Source organism: Musa acuminata, chromosome BXJ1-3 (genome assembly GCF_036884655.1).
Source record: "Musa acuminata AAA Group cultivar baxijiao chromosome BXJ1-3, Cavendish_Baxijiao_AAA, whole genome shotgun sequence".
NCBI classification, from domain to species: Eukaryota; Viridiplantae; Streptophyta; class Magnoliopsida; order Zingiberales; family Musaceae; genus Musa; species Musa acuminata.
In genome coordinates this window covers 4,429,562-4,452,720 of record NC_088329.1, presented here as the reverse complement: position 1 = coordinate 4,452,720, position 23,159 = coordinate 4,429,562, and the positions used below count along the sequence as shown (strand labels likewise).

The window sequence follows — 23,159 nt, the reverse complement described above, 5'->3', positions numbered from 1 at the left end:
TTGATGGACCTCCCAGAACAGCCTTCTTTTGCAGCCTTGATTTATGTCGTCGATGCTATCTATCATTGACAAAGACACTTATATTGCCGACTGAATTCTACTGACATATCTGGTCTGTATTAAAATAAGATGTAAGCTTCATCCTCCATACTATGAGTGACACTGACAGGAACAGGAGCACTGGCCGTACCAAGCATTTATGCATGGCCGGTTCCATTATGTACTACAGGTCCAATTTCAGCAGCATGTAGCTGCATGATTGGAGTCTGATGAGAGGTTGCAATCAGCTCGGTGTACAATCTTGTTATATATTTTGTCCTGTGTAAGGGGGACTGGCATTTCATGGGATATTATAGTCCAATTACTGGAGACACTCCACTCAATATTACAGTGGCTTTTGCTGTAGAAATCAGATTTTATCCTTGAACAAGAAAACAGAGCATATGATCTCTTTGTTAGTCCTCGACAAAAAAATTGATTACTCCAGATCTGGCTTGTTCTAAATCGTTCCTCAGGTTTGTAGTTTCAAGAACTCTCTACTTTAGGAATTAAACCACTTAGAAGTCACAGTACCTACAAGTTTTATTGTTACTTAAATCTCGAACAAAAACTGGCTAATCTATTCAAATCCATAGTCAACACAGCAGAATTATCTACCATGCATTCATACATCAAGTACATAAAATTCCAATTCAAGCGATGAAGAATTCCTTCACTTGAGGAAACAAATCTTTTACTGAGATTAAGCTGAATTCACTTCCAACTCATAATCATGGAAAGTTGCAACGAGGCTTTGGATTTCGCCAAATAAAGGAATTTAATTTTTAACATCAAAAAATAATCTTCCACATCGGCAAAAAATTAGATTATACAGTGTACATCACTTGGTACAAAATAAAATTTATCATTTGTGCGTAACGCTGCTGTGCCACAAACTGCCTACGTCTGACCTACTGCAGACCCAAGCGGCAAAGAGGGTTGCTCTTTATGAGATTGAAATCAACCTGCAAATGATAAAAATTGATGTTTCAGATATAAGCAGTGATTCCTACTTAAATTATACTGTTGAATTCGGAGTAGAATTCTCGTTGATGGGTTGGTTATGGGTATTAAAAACCAGTTGACTTATAAATTGTCAGAGGTCTACTCATGGGTGACAGTATGGTAACAAATCAAGAATACAGTCACATATCATTCATTTGTTTCTTGTGGGTGGGTCAAAAGCCCGTATGTGGACTTACTAGAACAAATTCATCCAATTGATTCAAAATAAATAGAATCTCATAACTAGGATGATTGATCAAAATATTATTATTATTATTCTCAAACACATTCTGCTTCAACTAAAATCCCTTCTATCTTCTGTTTCTCATAATGTCTGGATGTTTGGCTGGATATGTTGATTTGTTATTGCATCAACTTCTTAAACCTGATAATACATGGGTCAAGTATGGATTGATAAATGCTGAACTGGCTGATAACCCCCATCGCTACCCTAGTTTGAGACTCAGCTTCTAATCCAACCATACATACTGAAGTTGTCATACCTTTGGTCCAAAGAGATCTCGAATATTGTCAATTCCGTACAAAATCATTGTGGGCCTGGATTGCACAACTTAAAATTAATAGAATTAAGCAATAAAAAATAGCAATAAACTAGGATGATAAATACTGTCAAAAATCTTGTTCCACACATCACACAGAGAGTGAAGAATGCATGGCACAAGTATGCACATAACAAACATAATCTCTACTGCATCGCTTGTCATTTATCTAAGAACATAATTATCTGTATAATGATGAACATGATATCTAAAAGGCAACAAACCTGTGCACAGAAATATCTTAACCAAGCATTTGATCAATAAATTAACATGCCAAATTAGTACTTTATCCTGAGTTAGCACTTCTGAACTATTCCATTCATTCTCCACCTTATCTTAAAAAGGAATAAATGCTACACATGTACAGTCTTTGACAAACAAAAAAATTGCTGATGTCAAATCTGAAAACGATTGACTTGTCTTCTTAAAGTAGCTTAATAGAAACTAAAAAAAAAAGTTAATGTTAGAACTTATGTAATTGTGCCCTTAAGCACCTTAAGCTGCAAATGCTAACTGTCAATTACTTCCTAATCCATGATATTCCTATTTAAACAAGGAAGCAAATCCACAGTTACCTCTCAAGGGAAAGACCCCATGCAATAACATTAACATCTTCAGGAAGCCCCATTGGAAGCAGCATTTCAGGCCTGAACATGCCAGAGTTCCCAACCTCCACCCATTTCTTTAAACCTTCATGGTAACTATGCAACAGTACTAGGTTAGACAAGGTCACAACAATATAAGTTAGTAACAGTGAAGAAGGATTTGCTACCTAAAGATTTCCATGCTTGGTTCAGTGTACGGATTGTAAGCAGGTTTGAAACGTAGCTTTGACATTCCTAAACAATTAGAACAAATAGACAATACAATCAGATAAAGATATTCACCAAGCTCCAAATATAATTGTTCAGCCAACAGCTGCATCGGAGTGCTTCAAAGTTCCACAGTTGAACAAATCATAGAAAAATAGAAAACATTTATTGGCAATGAAACAGGCAAATGACAGACACAACACAACTAACAACCACTATCTGAAAGCATGACTATAAAATTAAGGTACAATATCAATTTTACACCTAACAAGATGGTTTCTATTTGGATTCCACAATTGGAGAAACTGAGAAGCTTGAGTTCCTGGGTTGCATTATTAGGTAATAATGAAATCAAATGCCAAGGTGAATAAGTAGTAAACATCAAATAATTTTGCCGAGATTTGATGTTTATGGCAGTGGGTTTTAACTTTTGACCTCACAAACTTGCATCATTTATTGTTCACGGTTTCTCATTCTATGTAATATCAACTCAAACATAAAATTTCAAATTCCCAGTGCTTTTGGTCTCAAAATTGTCCTATATATGCAAGAAACACATTCTGTACTGTTAAGAAATTTCCAAGAAGTGTCGGCTGTTACATAACACATTGTGGCAACAAAACCACTAAATCTAGTGGGTATAAGATGGTTAACCTAATACGGAAATTCTACATCTCAGTTCAAAATTTAGGATAACAGTATGATCAAAAGGCCAGAGTGCCTCATGTTGTTAGATATGATATCGTACCAAGACGAGCAAAGAAGTCCTCCAAGACTCCAATGAGATCACCAAGGGTGAGGCCATGATCACAAATGAGTCCTGAAAACCAAGATGGTAGAATACATAATTTGTAAGGATCAAAACTTATAATCACATCATGTCATATAAATCATAATCGTTCCAATAAGATTTAGAGTATAATCTAAGAACTGAAATTCATACCTTCTATCTGATGGAACTCTGCAAGATGAGTTCGATCTACAGCTTCATTGCGAAAAACACGATCTATAGAGTAGTATCTCTTGGGCATAAAAGGTCTCTGAACAAGACAAATAATTTAGTAAACAGCAAGCACAGAATGAAAGCAACCATAAACAAGAAAATCATGTAAAAGAAAATAGATCAATTATATTCACAATCAAAGAATCTCAATTTTTTTAATATGTTATCTACTAATAGAAATAGAACAAGAAGAGTTGACAACATATAGAAGGGCCCAGAAACAAAAAGTTCTGCATGACCATTCCAATGTTAGATAACTGCATAAATCTAGATAAGCACAAATGACGACATGCTACATTGTTCAATCTTTTAAAGGTAAACATCTTTCACTACATACGTGTATATGTGGACACTCTAGAACCATAAATCTAGGACCTAGAATCAATAATCCTAGATAAATGCATTGACTTCTAGCACAAATTGCATAGCCTCTGGTACTTGGCAATAGAAACTAGAAAAATAAATATTTATTATTATCCATCAACAAAAAAGCCCAGATCTATTAGGTTATCAGATATTATACATGTCAATCTCAATTATGCATGCTTATTATCTTTTCAAATCCTCATAATTGTATAGAGATTTATATATGTACATCTTTAATTTGCTATAAAAAATACTTATTTCATCATCAATATAGTAGCCTACAGCAACATGAAAATGGAATTTGAACTTAGATTAGGTTTTATGACAAAATAGCAATGTGGTTATTGGAGCCTAAATTTAATCTCATTGAATGAGTATATGGTTTCTGTAAGTTCTCACAGAGTTTTAGGGAAAATCCAATATTCTATCAAGCTTCATGGAGTTCTAGGCAAAATCAAATGGAAGCATTTGCACTTTATATACACAGTGGTAAGGGGTAAATAGGAATCTTACATGGTAAAAAAACCATCAAACTGACAAATAATGAGCCAAAAAATATCTGAACCTTAAGAGTAATAATATTACCTGCTGGGCAAGCATGTAAAGCATTCTTGTAGAAACTGCAGTTGTGTGTGTTCGAAGCAAGTTTTTTTCAGCTTCTTCCCTTTTCCAATCATATCCATAGCTGAGAAAAAAACAAGGTTTCATAAGGATCTTGATGATATGCATCACAAATAGGAGCATAATAACATACCCTTTAGATCCATATCCACCAGATTCATGAACACACTTTACTCTCTCAACATAATCTTCAGGTAAATATCTCGTGGTAGAAGGAGCTGCAAAAACAAAACAAGTGACTACAGCAAATTCTGAGCAAAATCAAGGAAAACTCAATCTTATATCAAAGCATTCGACCTTTAAGAAAGAAGGTATCATGTGAATCACGAGCAGGATGCTGTTGTGGCTGAAATAATGCATCGAAATTCCAAAAGCTACAGAAGAAAAAAACAGAAATCTCATCAATCAAGTCACACCATTAAATAGCTAAATAAAAGGAGTTACAGGAATGAATCACATTCAGGAGGACCAGAAAAGTATAGAATAAAAGCCGCTTGAATACTCAATATAAGGACTAAGCAATCCACCTAAACTCATTCAGTAACTGAAACAGGTTAAATAAATTGACATGCATAGAGAAAAATTACTCTTTGAGATCTTTAATCTCATGAAACAAACACCAACTCATAAATCAAGTCACAGGGAGAATGTATTGGTTGCACTAACCAACTGCATAAATCTAATCAGTTTGTTCACTGAAAACGGTGATTTGGTTTCTTTGCAAAATGGTAATTCTCAGATTCTTATTCTTAAACAAAGAATTCAGCCTGATAAAACCATCAAATCCAAGTTTTTATTAGATAACATGTAAAATTTCAAATAAAAAAAATCTTTATCATGCTATCAAATCATCATGCTAAATATATCAAAATTTTCTTTTCAAGCAAACAAATTATCATGCTAAAATTACGAAAAAAAATTATCATTATTGAAAGTATAAACGTAGCCAGAAATACGAACAAGTGTGCTACCTGCTTTCAACAAAGTTATTTGTTGGCATCTCCTCAAAACTACACAAGAAAAACATTTAGTAATTATAACTTCTTAGCAATGCCACAAGTAACAAAAGAAAATAAAATTTTGTTTACCCCATTTGGAGGAAGATATTTTGAATTTCCTCACGGACCTGAAACACGTAATTTATAAGTGTAAGATAAACAAAGATCGTAAACTTTTCAATAGCAGCAAGTTTTCTTGACTGAGCAAACAGCTGAACATAATATTACATTTCCGCAGAATATGTTGTTTGCTCTCATTGGTTCTTATTATTCAATTAAAAAGTAGAGTATGAAGCATGGACAGGAACAAGATGTGATATGTGGACACCAATACAGCTGCAAATACCACTTGAGATTGCATAGTCTTGTGCTAGGTGATCACATTATTACATTTGTATATGTTTTCCCGTAGATAATCAAATAGGCCATATCCTGTGAACCATTGGTAGTTTCGTATGAATCCTGCTGCTAACTGCTATACCACTATGACACAGCACACATGATCCCTGGACAGGACCAGATCATAAAACAGATATCCTTAGTCACTAACAACCTCCAGAATGGGCTTACCATGTTGATAGGACCTTGTTATTCTTTGTTTAGTTTTAGTGTCAACTTACGCACTAAGACCCCCATATCGAGGTTACCATGATAATAAGACCTTGATTTTTCTTTTTCTGTTTTTAGTTTTTGGTGTTAATGAAGCTCAAATATGCATCATCAGAAATAAGATCAGCCAATTTTCATTTATTCATACATCCAGCATTACCAGCCAACACAACTTTAGTATAACACAGCAAGTTGACATAACACTTACCTTCATGGAAATATAAAAAAATTGAAAACCTTCATTATAACAGCAATGAATCCATTATAATTCCAACAATACTTCACTATGTTTTCTTTCAAACTTGTTCCAATTTAGGCGAACTTCATTCTAATGAAAAAAACTTCCTTTTACCATTTGCAAAGTGACCAGAAGAAAGAGTCAAGCACCAGGTTTACTAGTAAAATATTACTGACATCACTTTTCAGAAACAGATTTACAAGACCTTGCATTAACTAAAAATATTTTGACCAATGTGTTCCTGCCAATCAGTATCACTCATATTCAATATTCCAAGAAAAACCTCATTTATGACAGAAAACAAAATAAACAAAAAAAGCAGGTTTATGACTGCAGTTACATAACCTCATTGACAACAGTAGCTATAACACTTAGCTGCTTAAACTAAATGATAGTAGGATGTGGAGTATATCTTTCTAAGATATTGAAGATTCAGATCTATGATTCCCAAAAATGCAAAACAGCAGAATTTGTCATATCAAGTTGTTCCCATTTTATGATACTAAGTTTTGATGTAGGTTTTGATGAAATAAAAGTTGGTCATGTTTTTCCTCTTCTAGAATCGATGCTCAAACAGAAGGAACATAATAAATGATAATATTAGCTAATATACCCGTCTTCCTTAAACCACATCATGAACCAAACCACGAAGTGATGATATACACTTGCAAATTCTTGTTAGATTGTTGCTTCTCAAAAGGTAAATGCTATATCTTCCAAAGTTTGCTCATATGAAATCTCATATGCTAAGCATCAACCATCTTAAGTTTTGTACAACAAAGTAAGATTTAAATTTACACAATTAACCATGACTTATTTTCTTTGCAATTAAATATATAAAAGATAGTCAACAAATAATGCCTACTCTTCATCTTAGCTCATACATCCAAGATCAAATATATATCATCAGAAGCAACAGAGAAAGAAGGGTGAGTTTAACCATGCCTCAAGCAAAGGTTGCAGATGGCCAATTTGGATTGGTTGCCCTTGAGCATTAAGATTATACTCTTTGAACTCTAAATCTTTCCAATCACCCCTTCAGTAGCAGAAAACAAATATAAGTAACAGAACGCAAATGTTTGTCACAAAAAAATTTCATGCACAAAATAAGAAATATGCACAGGAGCAAACTGATTATAAAAATTAGTTTAATATACACATCTAGAAAATTATTAATAAATACGAATGAAAATTAGTTTGAGATAGCTGCAAATATATCTTAGATGCAGAATAATGGCTAAACGTGTCAATGTCACAAATAAATAGGACAAATTGATATTACAGAAAACATAGTTTTGCTATGTTAAATAAGCAAAAAAGAAATAAAAGATGGAGATAACAATAGTAAATTGACAACAAAAAATGGCTAGCATAGTGATAGGAGTGAGATATAACAGAGGTGTCATGCAATAATCAATGTTCCTGCAAAAACAGACTGTGTATCTCAGTATTGTAAGACAAGAATGAACCAAACATTTGTAAGCATGTTTAAAATACCACTTGCATCAGATGGTATAGGCCAGTATTTATTAGACTGACGGCCAAACAAGACATGGACCATAAGATTTCATCCAGTTTGGTCCTGTATGGATTTGTATGGATTGAATCACCCAGTAAGCAATGGCTTGCTGGGTAGTAAGCAAACCAATACCGAAGGGTACAGGATAAGTAGCAGTATTCTCTTTTTCTTGTTTATGATAGCTATCATAGTTGTCATTTTTCTTCTTTATCTCTCTGTCTCTCTCTTCTTTCCTCTGCCGCCACTTCCTCCTCGTGTCGCCATTACCACCGCCCCACCACATTGCCACCATCTCCCTCTCTGCAGCATCACCGCTGCACCCGATTCCTACTCCCCTGCCTCCTTTTCTTCATCAGCCTCGTCCTCCTCCTCCCTCTTCTCTCTTTTAATTCTCCCCACAACCCCCAGTTTAGTCAGCACAATGGTATACCTATCTGTTAAAATGATGATATATTTTCATAATATAATCCTGAATCAATTATAACAGCAAAATTGTTGTTGGAGCACCTGCATGTGCATTTTTTTATCAGAACGCATCAAAAACTCAACAGGATGTGCCACAAAGCAGCCACATATATATACGGACCAACATACATTTAACTTCAAAATCCTTCTAGAACTGAAACACAGAAAGAAGTTGATGTAATAACCTAATGTTCAGATTAATAACAAATACTTAAATCATAAAAATGATGAATGGTACCTTTGCAGATGTTCTCTAGTCAAATCAGTCGCAGCCTTTTTCCTCTTTGAAACATACTTGGAACCTTTTCTCAGTGTGTAACCCCTCCATGTCCTGTCAAAAAAGTTAAGCCAAGTACAACATTGTACATATTGGACTGCAGCATCAGGAATTTGACTAATAAATCTATTGCCAAATAAGTGCAAAAATATCATTTTGATTCATATTCAGTTTTCCAATCAATTGCAAGCAAGCACTACACGAGAGAGCGAGAGAGAGAGAGAGAGAGAGAGAGAGAGAGAGAGAGAGAGAGAGAGAGAGAGCAGAGTCAACCACATGAGTCCATATGCAAGAGCACCATTCCATGCACAATGATCCAAAAAGAAGTTATTTTTTCCTTAACCATAAGATGACTTACTATCTTCTTAGAGATTAGCTTATTTCACTTGGACGGTAGAGACTCTGAAAGCTTATACAATATCTTCTGTGCTTATTCATCTCCCGACTGCAGGTTGGTTTCCTAAAAAGGTTATTTCCTAGATTGCAAAACAACTTTGAACTTTCTGATATAATCATAGGACTGTTCTCACAAACTTTCATCTCATCTACCCGGAGGTTGTACCCCTTCTGGAAACCAGAAAATTATATCTCCTATGGGAATGCCAACCAAGATGGTTAGTTGATTGTTGATCCTCAGTCTTTGGTGAAGACAAAGTGGTCTTGTGTTGCCCTTAAAGGCTGTTCATGTAGTTGGTCAGCTATCTGTCTTGGAGGTCAAGCTATCAAAGACCATTTTGGAAGATTGGAGTAGGTAAATGAATCCCTTGTCCAACTTCAATCCCTCTAAAGTGATCAGCTTTGGTGCTTGAACCTCTTGATATATCACAATTAAGCTTGATTGAAAATCTGCTATCAAAATATTGCATTTAGAATGTGATTAAACTTGAAGTACCAGATCTCCAAAATCTTGTTTTTTTCAAATTTAAAAGACAACCCTCTTCTTTTTTCTCAAGATGAAACGAAGATGAAGAAGCTATTCAGCCTTAATTTTTCACAGTTGCAGGTCAAAAATTATGGCAGGGTCAATTCAGAAGCACAACACATGAACGCAATGGATCATTTAAAGTCGGGAAGGATCTTCTATAGAAACATTGAGTGTCGAAATAAACAATAATGAAAGCCAAACTAAAACTTGCAATGCTAAATGGAGTACTAAAAGAATAAGAGCTTTTACTCATTCACTATGTAATTACTTGCCAGATAATCCACATGTAAATAGCTAAAGATCAACTTCAATGATGACTTTGACCCAAATTCTTATTTCCAAGGGGAAGGATTTCTTGTCAAAAAGTTTAATGATTCTCTATGTCCTATATATAGGTTGAACAATTTTCAAAGATATTTTGTATTGTAGCAGATATATAACCAACATGGTAGGGAATTCAACAACTTTTGAGCTGTCTTGTGCAGGTGAGATGTTAATAAAGAAATAAGGGTTAGAGAAAAGAGAATTTTAAATTGGAGAATAAAAATAAAATAACAAGTGGTCACTCATAACACCCTTTTAGTTATTGTGAAGTCCCTATTTACTCCTTTTTCCTAGTAAAGTGACCACATTTTTATGAATACCAGAGTCCCAAACAACAATAGTTTGACTCCAAGTAAACTCCAAAATCAATGACAAAGCAAGCAAAGAGAATTTTTTATGTTCTACCCATCAAATATTCTTAGTCCTTTTCAAATGATTTTACATTGTGAAAGATGAGAATGTTATATAAAACTGGGTAGCATCATATTAAGAAATTTCTACCAATATTTACCTTGAACCAAAACTCTATATAGTAGGTAAATCCTGCCATGTTTCAGCAGTGTAACTAAATTAGATAACAACTCAAAATAGATTCTCAGCTGACCATATTTCACTCTAATCAACGACTAAACAATAATAACGAAATTACAAAATAATCCAATAAATAAACAATACAGACTAAAATAAACCTATCTGAACACAAGATCATCTTAATCTGCTCGATCCCTTCTAACAAACTAGGTTGCAGCAATATCAAGAAATTGTAACTGCTCATATTTACAGAATCCGTCTTTTCTATCCAAACAAGAAAAAGTAAAGTTGATGAAAAAAGTGTTTATTACTGTTTGACAATAAGCTTTCTTTTTGACAGATCTGCAACATCATTCCCATCAACAACCTGCAAACATAACAAATTTAGCAACTCCAATCAGCAAATGAGATTATAACATTAATGCCAAATAAATTCTGCTGGGTACAAAATTAAAATTGGTAAACTGAAATTTAATTCATACATAGAATGCCTACTAGTAATTTAAAAATAATATTAATAAGCACAACTTTTTCCTCATACTGTGAGATGTAGCAAGTCTAGATAGGACTTGATAGTATTCTTCCAAAGCATTTTGTCCATAAGAATCCTCCATTTCCAATTTGTTCATACAACATCAAACTAAGGCCATGATTCTGATCAGTGATTTAAAAAGCGCTAGGCGCCAAGGTCCACAAACGCCCGAGGCGCTAGGTACTCGCCCAGGCGCTCGCCCGAGCGAAGCGAGACGCTAAATTATAAAAATATATAATATAATTATTTAAAATTTTAAATAAAAATATGCTATTAAATTAAAAAAAAATTAATCATTTTAAAATTCAAATAAACTTAATATTAAGAGTATACTGAGCCTGATGGAGAAACGAGGAAGCAGCGGCGAGCGGCGGCGAGCGGCGAGCGGCGACGAGCGGTGGCAGCGGCAGTAGTAGCAGCAGCGGCGAGCGACGGCAGCGGGAAAGGGAAAGGGAGCGGAAGGCGCGAGCAGCAGGAAGGCTCGCGGGAGGGCTCGCGGGAGGCGCGAGCAGCGGGAGGGCTCGCGGGAGGCGTGAGCAGCGGGAGGGCTCGAGGGAGGCGCGAGCAGCGAGAAGGCTCGCGAGAGGGCTCGCGGGAGACGCGAGCAGCGGGAAGGCTCACGGGAGGCGCGAGCAGCGGCAGCGAGCGACGAGATCGGGATCGGGATCGAGAGCGGTAGCGGCAGCAGGTTAGTGTTGGGTTAGGGTTAGGGTTAGGGTTGGGGTTATATCAGTTTAGTTGGTTCGATTGAACCAACTAACAACCGAACCAGGACCGAACCAGACCTAAAATTCTGGTTCGGTCGCCTTGGTTTACCCAGGCGCTCGCTCGAAGCGCCCAGCGCCTGGGCTCGGGCGAGCGCCCAGGCGGCGCCTGTTTGAAGCGCGCCGCCTGGGACATTAGCGAGGCGCTCGGGCCTCGCCTCGCCTCGCCCGAGCGCCTTTTGCAATCACTGATTCTAATTAGTAGAATATCGTTATGATCAAAGAAGAAAATATTAAATATAAATAGAAGAGCTATCACAAATAGAATCTGAAAGCTTACTTTTCGTTTGTACAATAAATAAATAGCAAAAGAATTTTAAGTCCAGGATTTAAATCTTAGTTTATTACCAACTTTGATAACCCATTGGACCAATACAGGTTGATATATCACTTCTCTTATCTTCTAATTGGAGGATATATAATTAGCAGAAGTACTTTTGAGTACTTCTCAAAGGTGCATATACCAGACTGGTACAGTACCAGTATACCAAGCATATATTCACCTATCCCACCCAATATCATTGAATAAAATATTTAAAGAATAAAATTGAATGGTGTAACACTTGTATCAATTAGCAAGCTTTATGTTTTGATACTAGTACATGGTCAGACTAGTGAATATCAGTCCATCGAGATTAGGAAACTTGCTTTGAGTCACTAGTCAATGACATCAATGAACTAAAACGAAAAATCAACACAAGGGTTGGTGATCAGGACTAGAACTATCTGAAAATACAGCAAAAAATTCAATTGCAAAAAAATGAAACTATCATGGAAACAGCCTATGATGGCCAATTTGATTTGATGAGAAGCAAAAAATTCATCATCAGAAACCTTTCCCTCTTCAATTCTTTTAAGCAAATCCTTGACTTTGTCCTCCACATTTTCAACCTACAAAAGAGAGTAAAAAATAAATCATATCTGAGCATACTGGATTAGAATTTTAGTAGTGGTCTGAAACATGCATCACAACATAATAAATCAAATCAAATTCAATAAATTATTTAACAGAGAGTTGATGTCATAAAGAGACAAGTTGCAATAATCTTAACAAATAATAAATTTTGATATTTCAATTTGAAAAATGAAGTGCTTGATCAAAGCTAAATGCCTCAGCTAACCATGTACAAAATATGAATTGACTTTTGCTACACACTTGTTAGCTGGTGTTGCAATTAGAGCAATAATATTCTTAGCTGGTCCACTACAACAAATAGCATATCATGAAGACAATTTCTCCTTTTGTGATCACATTTAAGAAAATAGACTTGGCTACTATCTTATAATGCATATGTTGTCAAACATCTAACTCGCGGATGATAAGCAACACATATTAGGAAATCAATGTCAATTTGATTAGAAAAACTCTGTAGATTTCATTATTATGATCTGTTGTTTACCCACCAAGGTTACTACAAGGAAATAGGTATACTAGCAACACTAAGATGAATAATTCATCTTCAAACTTAAAGAACATCTTTAGCATATTAAGGTACCATTAGTATATCATATTATATAATTTTGACCAGTGATTTAAATAGGCGCTCGGGTGCTCACCTAATTGCTCGTGCGAGGCGAGGCGAGGCACGAGCACCTCGTGTGCACCAGGCGGCATGCTTTAATGAGGCGCCACCTGGGCGCTCACCCGAAGTGGCTGAGCGCTTGATTCCATTAGGCAAACCGGTTTCGGGTGAGCGCTCGATTCCATTAGGCAAACCAAACCGGTTTAAGGTTGGTTTGGTTCGTAATTTCTTACCTCAAAAGCCACGCTTCACACCCACGCGACCCCGAGGAACCCTAGCGCTGCTTCTGCCTCCGCCATCGACGCTTTCTACCGCTGCCTTCATCGCAGACACAGCGGACCGAGCCTTCTTCTGTTGTCGATGAACGAGTCTGACGACCCCCATAGCTTCCTTCTGCCGTCGCTTCCTTCCACTATCGAGGGAGAGGACCACAGGTTCCTCCGCCACCGACGGACGCCCTCTGGAGCTTTCGTCATTGCTGTCTGCAGCTTCCGTCGTTGCTGCTACTGTTGTTCGCAGCTTTCGCCGTTATCACTGCTACTATCCACAACTTCCCTTACTGCCGCTACCGCTGCTATCGTTCGCAACGCTGCCGCAACTATCTTAAACTAATCCTCCACTGTTGCTACTATCTCCCTCTATTACTGTTAACATTTTTTTCTCCCCCCTCTAACTATAAGTAATATACTGTTAATAGTATATTTTTAATTTAATATCACATTTTAATTTAAATAATTATATTTTTAATTATATTATATATTTTTTATATTTTAATATTTCAGAGAATATTTTTCTCCCCCTCTAACTTAAGTAATATACTGTTAACAGTATATTTTTTATTTAATATCATATTTTTATTTAAATAATTATATTTTTAATTATATTATATATTTTTTATTTTTTTATTTAAATATTTCATAGCGCTTCGGGTGTTTTGGGACCTTGGCGCCTTTTGGTACCTAGCGCTTTTTAAATCATTGATTCTGACCAACTCATAAATAGGCCAACTAATGAACTCAACACAAAATGTGAAACTTGTTTTAAGGATAAAACCCTTTAAAAACATTTGTAATGATCAATGCAGTTCACTTATATTGAGCTTCCAGGATCCTTTTCAAGACTTTTGGAAGGTTGAAACTGCTGGACTTAATAACTTGATCCACAAAAGAAACACCAAACTGCAACAACTTGACATATTTTAATATACAAAATGTGATATAACCTCATTTTGAATGTAAAGTATAGAATCTCAAATCCCCCAAGTAACAATTGATCAGTAAGAGTAACTTACAAACTCACCCTCTATCAAGATATCTAAGAAAATTGTGTACCGATACTAAGAACAGAAATCCAATCGACCTTAATTATCTACAGAAAAACTTCAGCAGTAATGACAGATGTCATTCTCTTGCGACAGACTTCTTTCCCCTCAATCAAATATCTTTAATACTAAAAACTAGCACTTAAGATAGTGCAAGCCTAAAATTATTGCGGAGTATGAGCCTTATGGCCTTCAAAGCTGCTTGATTAAGAAAAAAAATGAGTACCAACTAGCTTCAATCATTTGAAACTCTAAACTGTTAAACTACCTATGGACTATGAGCCTAAACTTATTGTTGATTATGAGTATTATGGCCTTCAAAGCTACTTGATTAAGAAAAAATGCCAAACCAACGAGCCTCAGATCATTTGAAAACCAAATCTGTTAAACCATACTACCAATCCTTCAAATTGCTCTGACCATGTATATCTTGCAATATGAAACCATAAAATTACAAAAGAAAATTAGTTACCAATTGATATACAAGTAAATGGCAAACTTTGTGATTAGCACAAGCATCATTTAAATATTCATAGAAATAAGAAGCATCAACCTATCACAACAATGAGAAAAAAAAGACCAAATACGTTTTGGTAACTGATGATAGTAGTAATACTAACACCTACCATCAGTACAAAATATATGTAGAATGAGCATATCTCCATACTAAACACACAATCAAAATTTTCTAAAGTTATTAGTCAAGCCCACAAAACTAGAATAAGGATAGCCCAGTGCATACAGTTTCCGCCAATGAAAAATATGGGAAAGATAAGCAAATACAATCTTACCTTTACAAGCAAAGAGGCTTAACAAACACAACACTTACTACATATTATGTGAGACCACAACAAAACAAGTACAATATGAATGCTGATGATAACAGCATTGTAACAATACAAAAAGGGGACCAATTTTTGTGGAAAAGAACAACTAGGAATTATTGTAAATAAATAATAGAATTTATATTTAATGTTTGTGCAAAACTTAAGCGTTAGCAAAAGTCAAGCATATAAAACTTCATATCAAAGCAGAAATTAGTGCTGCACATCCAACATCATCCAAGATCCTGAGACAATATTAACAATACTACCTACCACCCTCAAGTCACAAATGGACCAGTTGTGGCATCATGCAACTTTTTGGCTCCCATATGACCAGGAGAAACACCTAACATCAAATATCCTAGTGCACAAAGATTTAGTTATGAATATGACTCAGTATATATATATATATATATATATATATATATATATATATATATATATATATATATACCACCACCCCCCTCAAGTCACTGTCAAACCAGTTGTGGCATCATCCAACGTTTTGGCTCTCATATAGCAGCAGGAGCAGAAAAACCTAATATCTATTATCTACGTGCTCAAAGATTCAGCTTCGAATATCACAGTATCTATATGTGTACATTGTACAATATACTTGAATATTGTATATATCAAACAAATATTAGAAACTGTCATGCATTTCAGCAACAAATAGAAAATATAAAAGAAAAGGGCAGTGAGATTTTACCTTTCTTGTTACAGACCCTTTGGCAATCTCAATCCAGCCATTCTTTTTAGCCCAGGATGAGCCTATACTGAAAACCTTGGGATCCAATTTTGCCTGGCCCAAAAAGAAAATGATAAACGATATCCATAAGAACAATATTGCTTCTTATGCTAGCAATAGAAAAACACAAAAAAGATCGTGATTTTCATAATATCATAACCAGTTTTGTTTCCAGACCAAGATTCAACAATAAAACAACACGGACCTTAAGATTTGCCAACGAGATCCCTTCTACGGGTACAGCTAAGAAGAAGTTAACCTCCGGCGATCCTTCAAGTGCATACTGTTTCCCCTCTTCGCTGACGAGATAATTATCCTTCTTAAAATCCTGCACGAAACCCCAAAAACTACTGAAACTGAATCAAGATTAGGACTGGCGTATAGATCTAGGGGGAACGAAGGGGGAAAACCTTGGCCTCGACGATCTCGAAGCCATGGAGCCGCTTGATGACGTTCTCGAGTTCGGTGTGGTCGACCCCGACGCTAGCAGAGAACTGATGCGAGTCGGCTATCTCGTCGTTGGTCTGAAGAAAACCTAGAATTGCGTCCTCCGCCATTTCTGTAGACCGCCGCCCGCTGTCTCCGCCTTCTCAATGGTTTGCGAGCCGCTCCAAAACCCTTTGCCGGTCTACCAAGCAAGAAATCGGTGCGAGAGCGAGAGCGTGACGTAAATCGCGTCACTTCATACCAAGCTTTGTGACGGTTTCGTTTCTCGCCGACATCCGTTGTTACAAATGACGTTTTGAGATTTATGTAACGGGAAATAGAAGTTTATAACAGTGTTATACAGATTGAAGACCGACTTCATTAAAATGTGACGTACATAACACATTCTAATTTATAGTACTAAATTATAAGACAAAGACTCATTAACTGCGTATGTAGTAAGCTAATCATCAAAATGGCTCCTCAAAGATTAAATTATATCTTAATAGGGTATAACATTTCAAGAACTCAAGCCATTTGTCTTAATATACATGTACTTAGATATGTGCATACCAAACCTAACAAAATTTGATGCATTTGTATTATTAATTAATCCTTATTTTTTTGTTTTACGATATTAGAACTATCGATATAAGGATCGAAAACATTCAAAACATTTTTTTTTCTTGTTTGTTGGCCATTGAGATATTGAGAGTATGTACAGTAAATTCGATTAAAATGAAGTTCTTGTATCTAATTTTGAGATAATATAATCTTGTTAATGCATGCTTTCTTTTTGTTTTCTCTCTTTTAGCTTTGCTGGTCTTAAACTTGAATGAAAGAGAAGGGTTAGGCAGACAACATCAAGCACAAAACTTTGTCAAAACTTGTGAACATGGAAATCTCTGATTTCATCATGCAAACCTCATGGCTTACTGAACTTGTCAAGGTTAAAGGATTAGAAACTAGTTCATCTCTCTCAGGTACAGTAGCAATTGAAGCCTTTACAGACACCCAAAAGCTTGGCCAGTTAATTTAGGTGCAATGTTTGCTTCAAGTGAAGATCTGAAAACTACTGTCACAAGGTTGCCCGAGCTAATGGAAAACTGAAAAGAGATGATGCCACTCTCATTGGTTCCTTGATGGTGTCCTACCAACACCATCCTCCATCAAGTTTCAAGTGGATTAGTACATAAAATGATCTATAAAATTCAACATAGACACATTGCAATTTGCTGTGGTCTTGTTTAACACATCTAATTGATCCCTTGTTCTTGGGGTAATTTTAGAGATATCCCACGAAGATAATGCTGAAGTTGTTGGGGAATTCTTTGTCCTGTTTCACATGCTTAGTCTTCACTTTAAAGGATTTCTACCCTTGACTCGAAGCTTTAGGGGTTGCGAGGCATTTGTCATGCATGTCCATGTCACTACATAACAGCATAAACAACCCTACTTTATATATGGAGGAAGATGATGCACCACAGCAGATTCTCCATACACTTTCCTGGTTGTCTCCCTTAGTACATTTGTTTCTGTTAAGCATGTCTTTCTTTCCTGAGGAAGAGAAATCCAAGCTCCCGTCCAACCATTCCAAATCCCTTCCAAAGCTCATCAGGAATGCTTGCGCTCAGTGTCATGGCTCCTGCCTCAGGACTCCCTCAACCATGAGCTCCGTAGATGAGAGTCTTGACAGTGATCTAGATCACAAACAGGTACGATCGTTGTTCATCTTGAACTCGTCAAATGGTATCAGCCTTCATGTTCTTCTCTCTCTCTCTCTCATCTGTCAGTTGATAATACTGGAGATTCAAAGTCGAGCGATGAAGGCTAAGTCGAGGCCCAGGGAGTTCCTCTTCTCAGCGAAGCTCGCTTGGGCTATGTCACCAACAACAGGAAGAGTGCACATGACTCCCATGAGGAAGACAGACGGAGAAGAAGAAGGCGACTGCGGCGGGTACGAGGAAGACGACGACGATGAGAGCGAAGCGTTTTTCTCGGTGAAGAGCCGCTTTTCTTGCTGTTCGACTGATGGTTCGACAGAGTTGAAGGAGATCAGTGCTGGGTCGATACTGGAAGAGTTCCGACACTGCGAAGGGTGGCCTTTTGGTCTGTGCCGCAGAGCTGTTGTTCTTCCGCCATTGCCGAGCTCTCCTTCGGACTCTTGGATGTGGCACAAGAGAAACCTTGTTAGTAGGGACTTCACCAAAAGCTTAGCAATGAAGTCTTGACGGAAAGAAGAAGAAGAAGACGCAATCTTGGTGATGTTGAGAATAAAATTTTCATTTTTATGATTTAGGTCTGTTTTTTGTCGTATTTTCGTAAGTTTCTAATGCATTAATTAGAAGAATATGTAGAATAAAACGGTTTAATATTTGATATATCTTTTCATACAATGTTACTTCCTGCCTTATTAAACGACCACTTTCCTTCCTCTAATGACTGGTTTCCATGTAATCTATTGGACTGAGAAGGATTACAGTGAATCAAGCTGTCAAATGCAGAAATCCAGCACGGTGCCAATGCCATGTGTAGTTTAGACATTTGAGTTGGGATGAGTCTATTACTTTTAGCTTAGGTTTAATCAAAATACATAAATTACTTATCCTATCAGATTAGATCATTATAATTCAGATTAGTTGACTCGATCCGACGTTAAATTCCTCGATCTAATTGATCGACAAGGTCAACATGTGGAACAATTGTTCTCACCCACATACTCTCCTTGTGAACTCCGATCCAAACGAGTCGAGTATGGATTGTAATCGATTCGATTCGGATCACACTTGACGAATCTGATTTAAATAATGTGGCCACTTTTTTATGCTGAGGCAGGATCGTCATGTGACGTATGGGCTCCATCTACTTAAGTGGAACCTTGAATCGTTGAACACCAACCCTTTACAAAAACATACTACTAGATAAGATTTTAAATATTATAAAACTAAGTCGGGAGTATACTATAAAATTATGTTAAGCGTATGTTCGATAAAATTCCTCCTATACTTCAATTAACTTAGAAGTTGATATGCCAATGAGGTGTTGAGAGTGGTAAAACCAAAAGTACTAGTCGAATAATAAATCTTGTTTATCTTTTGGAACGCACATGAGAAGGCTTTTATAGTATGAATTTCTTACGATTATACTCACATATGTGCATTATAATTGGGGATAGTTTCTCTTTTTTTTCAATCCACATGAAATTATGTTGCATTAAATCTAAGGATCATATGACAGTTACGACAGTAATGTCTATAGAGCATTGTTGCATTGGCTACCTATGGTGGAAGTATTGTAGATATTGTCTTGAGGTCATATAGCACTGAAGTGTTTGCTATGTAAGGTATCAACCATGCCATTATTTCCCTATCATTTGCCTCCTCTGAAATATTATAGCAACAAAAGTTATTGATGATAGGAGAATACTAGATCTCTGATGTAATTGAAGGTGATAGTAGTAGATTGATTTGATCTACGGCAGAAGATGACGGTGGAGATGGCGACATCAAGAGCAATTATGGGAATTGCTTGGTTGGTGGTGGGCGGTAGGGATGGCAGAAAAAGCAGTAAGATCACTGCTTTGATACCAGATGATAGAACCCTAAAGGAATTCTATGTAGATTGATCTTTGAGGGAGATCACTCCTTGGAACATTGTAGGAGTTCCACCCTCCTAGAAGTCGACCAAATGATGTCAATTGTAGATAGATCTTATTCCCAAAGAGATGGAAGCTACATGCTTATATAGGGCTCTAAACCCTAGCCCTAGAGGCTGCTTCCTAAGTGAGTTACCCCTTTTGCCCTTAACCCTAACCAACCAACCCAGTAAAAGGGGACGGCGGCTAGGAAGCCCAAAGGCTCAAATATAAACTCTAGCCACTTTTCTTTATAGGATAGAGGCGGCTAGGTGGGGTTTATTATAATCTCATAGTGTTTTATTAGATGCTTCTTGGTTGAGTAGGACTCAACCCTACTAGGGTCCTATCAGTGAACCACCTTATCATTCTTTCATCTTGATAAGGTAAAACGATTATTGCTAGTGGGGCAAATCGGGATGCATTGCGATGCCATTTTAGGGCTAGTGACTTGGAGCCCTGCGTAGGTGTCGATCTCGATGGCAGATGAGCTAGCATGGGACAAAATCGTTCCTATCAATGTGTAATTCATATCACAAATATCTTAAAATTTATTTCAAAATTAATGTGAAATGAATATTAAGTTTCTAATTTATTGGAAAATTATGAGACTAGTGTGACTATCTAAACGAAACACTTATAATTGAGCTATATTGTCTAAGAATCAAATTTAAATTAGACGTGGATATACCATCTACCACTATCGGTGGATGCACGCCACAGGAGGCGTCATGTACCAAACTTATATCAACTCTATTCAAAAGAAAGGATAACAAAAAATATTCAGTTGAATGCTACTTACTATATGGCCAACACTCCTGCATAAGCATAGAGTAGGTGTTCAACAAGCTATTTTATCTCACACATCAGAGTTTAGTTCCACAGTCACCATCTCTATCTCTAGAAAATTAGAGAGAGAGAGAGAGAGAGTTTGGAGGATAATAATGATCGGAATTATGTATTTATATTCATATATTGTCTAAAGAATTTGCTATCACACACACGTATATTGCTGTGTGCTGTTGACTAAAGCATAATGTACAATTCTATAATATGAAATATTTATGATATGGTTATTGTACATATATCCAACAAAAAAAATTATACGATCTTAAGTTATAATCTATTTGTTTTTATTTATGTAAGAGTAGAATTTGGTTGTTAGACATGTATATTGCTGTGTGCTGGTGACTTAAACATAATGTACAATTCTATAATATGAAATATTTATGATATGGTTATTGTACATATATCCAATAAAAAAAATTAAATGATCTTAAGTTATAATTTATTTGTTTTTATTTATGTAAGAGTAGAATTTGGTTGTTAGACATGTGATGATGGTTCGGAGACGATCATAATTCGGGTCTAAGTTTATCATAAATTTAATGTTGAGAGATGAGCAAATTTGACAAAAAATTTTGTAAAAAAAAATAAAATATATCCAATAAGATCTCTCCCATATTTAAATCAATAATGAGTTGGAAGGATTTGATCAAATGTATATAAGTGTTAAGAAAAATTCATATTCTAAACAACATACTTGAGGGACTCTTTATAGTGAAGTCTAGTAGCATTATATATGATTAAACGTCAAAAATAATTATATAATTTTTTTAATTATAGATACTATCATATAACATTGAACCCGAAAGACATATGATAATAATTAATCGAATCAGCTTTTTGCATAACTGGTTTAATGGGATTGAATCAATTATTATATCATTCAAATAACAAGGTGTTAGTCATATGATTGTGACTAGTTTTAATAAAAATTATTTATTTGACTTTAAATTTTTTATTCATAGTCAAGCATAGGGCAACCAGACATTAGTATTTAAAAATCAAACAAATAATTGAAGAGGAAAAGTAGTTGCAATTTTTGCTTATGAACTAACTACTTAACAAGCAATCTTTAATATATATATATATATATATATATATATATATATTTATATTTATATATATTTATATTTATATTTACAGAGCCATCGGCGGAGCAACAGTTCTCCGATCAACCTCCACAGCGTCGTGTGATGGGGAAGCCACAGGCGTGTAGAACGGAGGGGAAGCACACGGGGTCGCGAATTCGAAGCTCCTTCTCCTGCTTGATCCCGTTGCCCCTTTTCTCTCCTCCTCGCCGATCGCGTACAGAAGAGCGGGCGGCGTCTGCCATGTCTCAGCATCCCGTTCCACCATCTCCACTTCTGCAGCCGACGGCTTCGGTGGCACACCTGGACCGGCCTCCAAGGAGACTGCCGACGGCGGATCGAGGCTGACGGCCGGCTCGACGCGAGTCTGGTTCATGTAGCAAAGAAGGTAGAGGATGAGCTCTTTGGAAGCATGTTGAGCCCCAATCGGACTTCTGTCAGCACCGACGAGTTCAGCATCTTCCACTGAGGTGGCGCGCTGGAATCTTCGACGGTACCATGACACGTAGACGAGCTCCAGCACGAGAGTTAGGACGCCGAGTACCAAGACAACGATGAGAGCAAGGCCAAGCTTGGTGGGCATGGCTCTCGTTCTTGGAGAGAGAGAGAGAGGTAGCAGCTGCAGCCAAAAGTCTTCGTCGCCTGCACCAAATGGATAACGCTGCACCCAACTAGACTACAATACACATGACATCAATGGATTGGAAACGAGCTTTGAAGACGCAAGTTGCATTGGAATTATTATGATCTGTTTTAGCTAACGATTGGCTGACATATTTTTCTATCAATTTTGGCTTTACTTGGATTGACTTGTGTGTATTTCCAATAAGGATAGATTAAATCGAATGATGATGAGAGAATAAACGATGAAGAAGATGTTTTTATATTTGATATATGATCCATATTTATACATGAGAGAAGATTTTCCTTAACAGAGTAGTAAGATTTTTTCGTATAGTTGGAGAAATCTTAGTTGTTATCATGCCTCTGTAAGATGATTATCCTATCAAGGATGTCGATCTTCGACCGATGCGATAAAAATAGTTTACGGGCGAGAGGTTTTGTGAGTGAGTCTGCTAGTTGATCAGCCGTATGTACATGATAACACGTAGTTAATGTCTGACAGCTTGATCTCCCATGAAGTGAAAGTCGATAGCAATG

General features: G+C 36.4%; 2 protein-coding genes across 2 annotated transcripts; one reads left to right on the top strand and one right to left on the bottom strand.

Annotated features, from left to right (window-relative positions):
- Nucleotides 1-767: 767 nt before the first annotated feature.
- On the bottom strand, nt 768-16,645 carry LOC135617966 (phenylalanine--tRNA ligase alpha subunit, cytoplasmic-like). The gene is made up of 18 exons (XM_065118824.1): nt 16,415-16,645; nt 16,210-16,332; nt 15,966-16,058; nt 12,423-12,479; nt 10,604-10,659; nt 8,474-8,566; nt 7,197-7,287; nt 5,495-5,532; nt 5,378-5,416; nt 4,704-4,780; nt 4,540-4,624; nt 4,371-4,470; nt 3,360-3,456; nt 3,165-3,236; nt 2,377-2,443; nt 2,180-2,305; nt 1,548-1,602; nt 768-1,004 (listed from the first exon to the last, which is right to left on the bottom strand). Exons 1-18 carry the CDS (start codon nt 16,559-16,561, stop codon nt 951-953), a joined length of 1,470 nt encoding a protein of 489 aa, XP_064974896.1. The 5' UTR covers nt 16,562-16,645; the 3' UTR covers nt 768-950.
- A 1,293-nt stretch (nt 16,646-17,938) lies between these two features.
- LOC135636645 (uncharacterized) lies at nt 17,939-18,841 on the top strand. The gene is made up of 2 exons (XM_065148524.1): nt 17,939-18,145; nt 18,224-18,841. The coding sequence occupies exons 1-2, from the start codon at nt 17,975-17,977 to the stop codon at nt 18,659-18,661; spliced, it is 609 nt and encodes a 202-aa protein (XP_065004596.1). The 5' UTR covers nt 17,939-17,974; the 3' UTR covers nt 18,662-18,841.
- The last annotated feature ends 4,318 nt before the right edge of the window (nt 18,842-23,159 follow it).

Bases quoted from the DNA above. Each gene is read 5' to 3' on its own strand.
- LOC135617966 (XM_065118824.1), bottom strand. From the start codon at position 16,561: ATGGCGGAGGACGCAATTCTAGGTTTTCTTCAGACCAACGACGAGATA. The intron at 4,625-4,703 runs GTCGAATGCTTT...TTGTTTTTGCAG, and splicing joins TGATACCTTCTTTCTTAAAG to CTCCTTCTACCACGAGATAT. The intron at 1,603-2,179 runs GTAACTGTGGAT...TGTGCAATCCAG, and splicing joins TGGGGTCTTTCCCTTGAGAG to GCCCACAATGATTTTGTACG.
- LOC135636645 (XM_065148524.1), top strand. From the start codon at position 17,975: ATGTCTTTCTTTCCTGAGGAAGAGAAATCCAAGCTCCCGTCCAACCAT. The intron at 18,146-18,223 runs GTACGATCGTTG...CTCATCTGTCAG, and splicing joins GTGATCTAGATCACAAACAG to TTGATAATACTGGAGATTCA.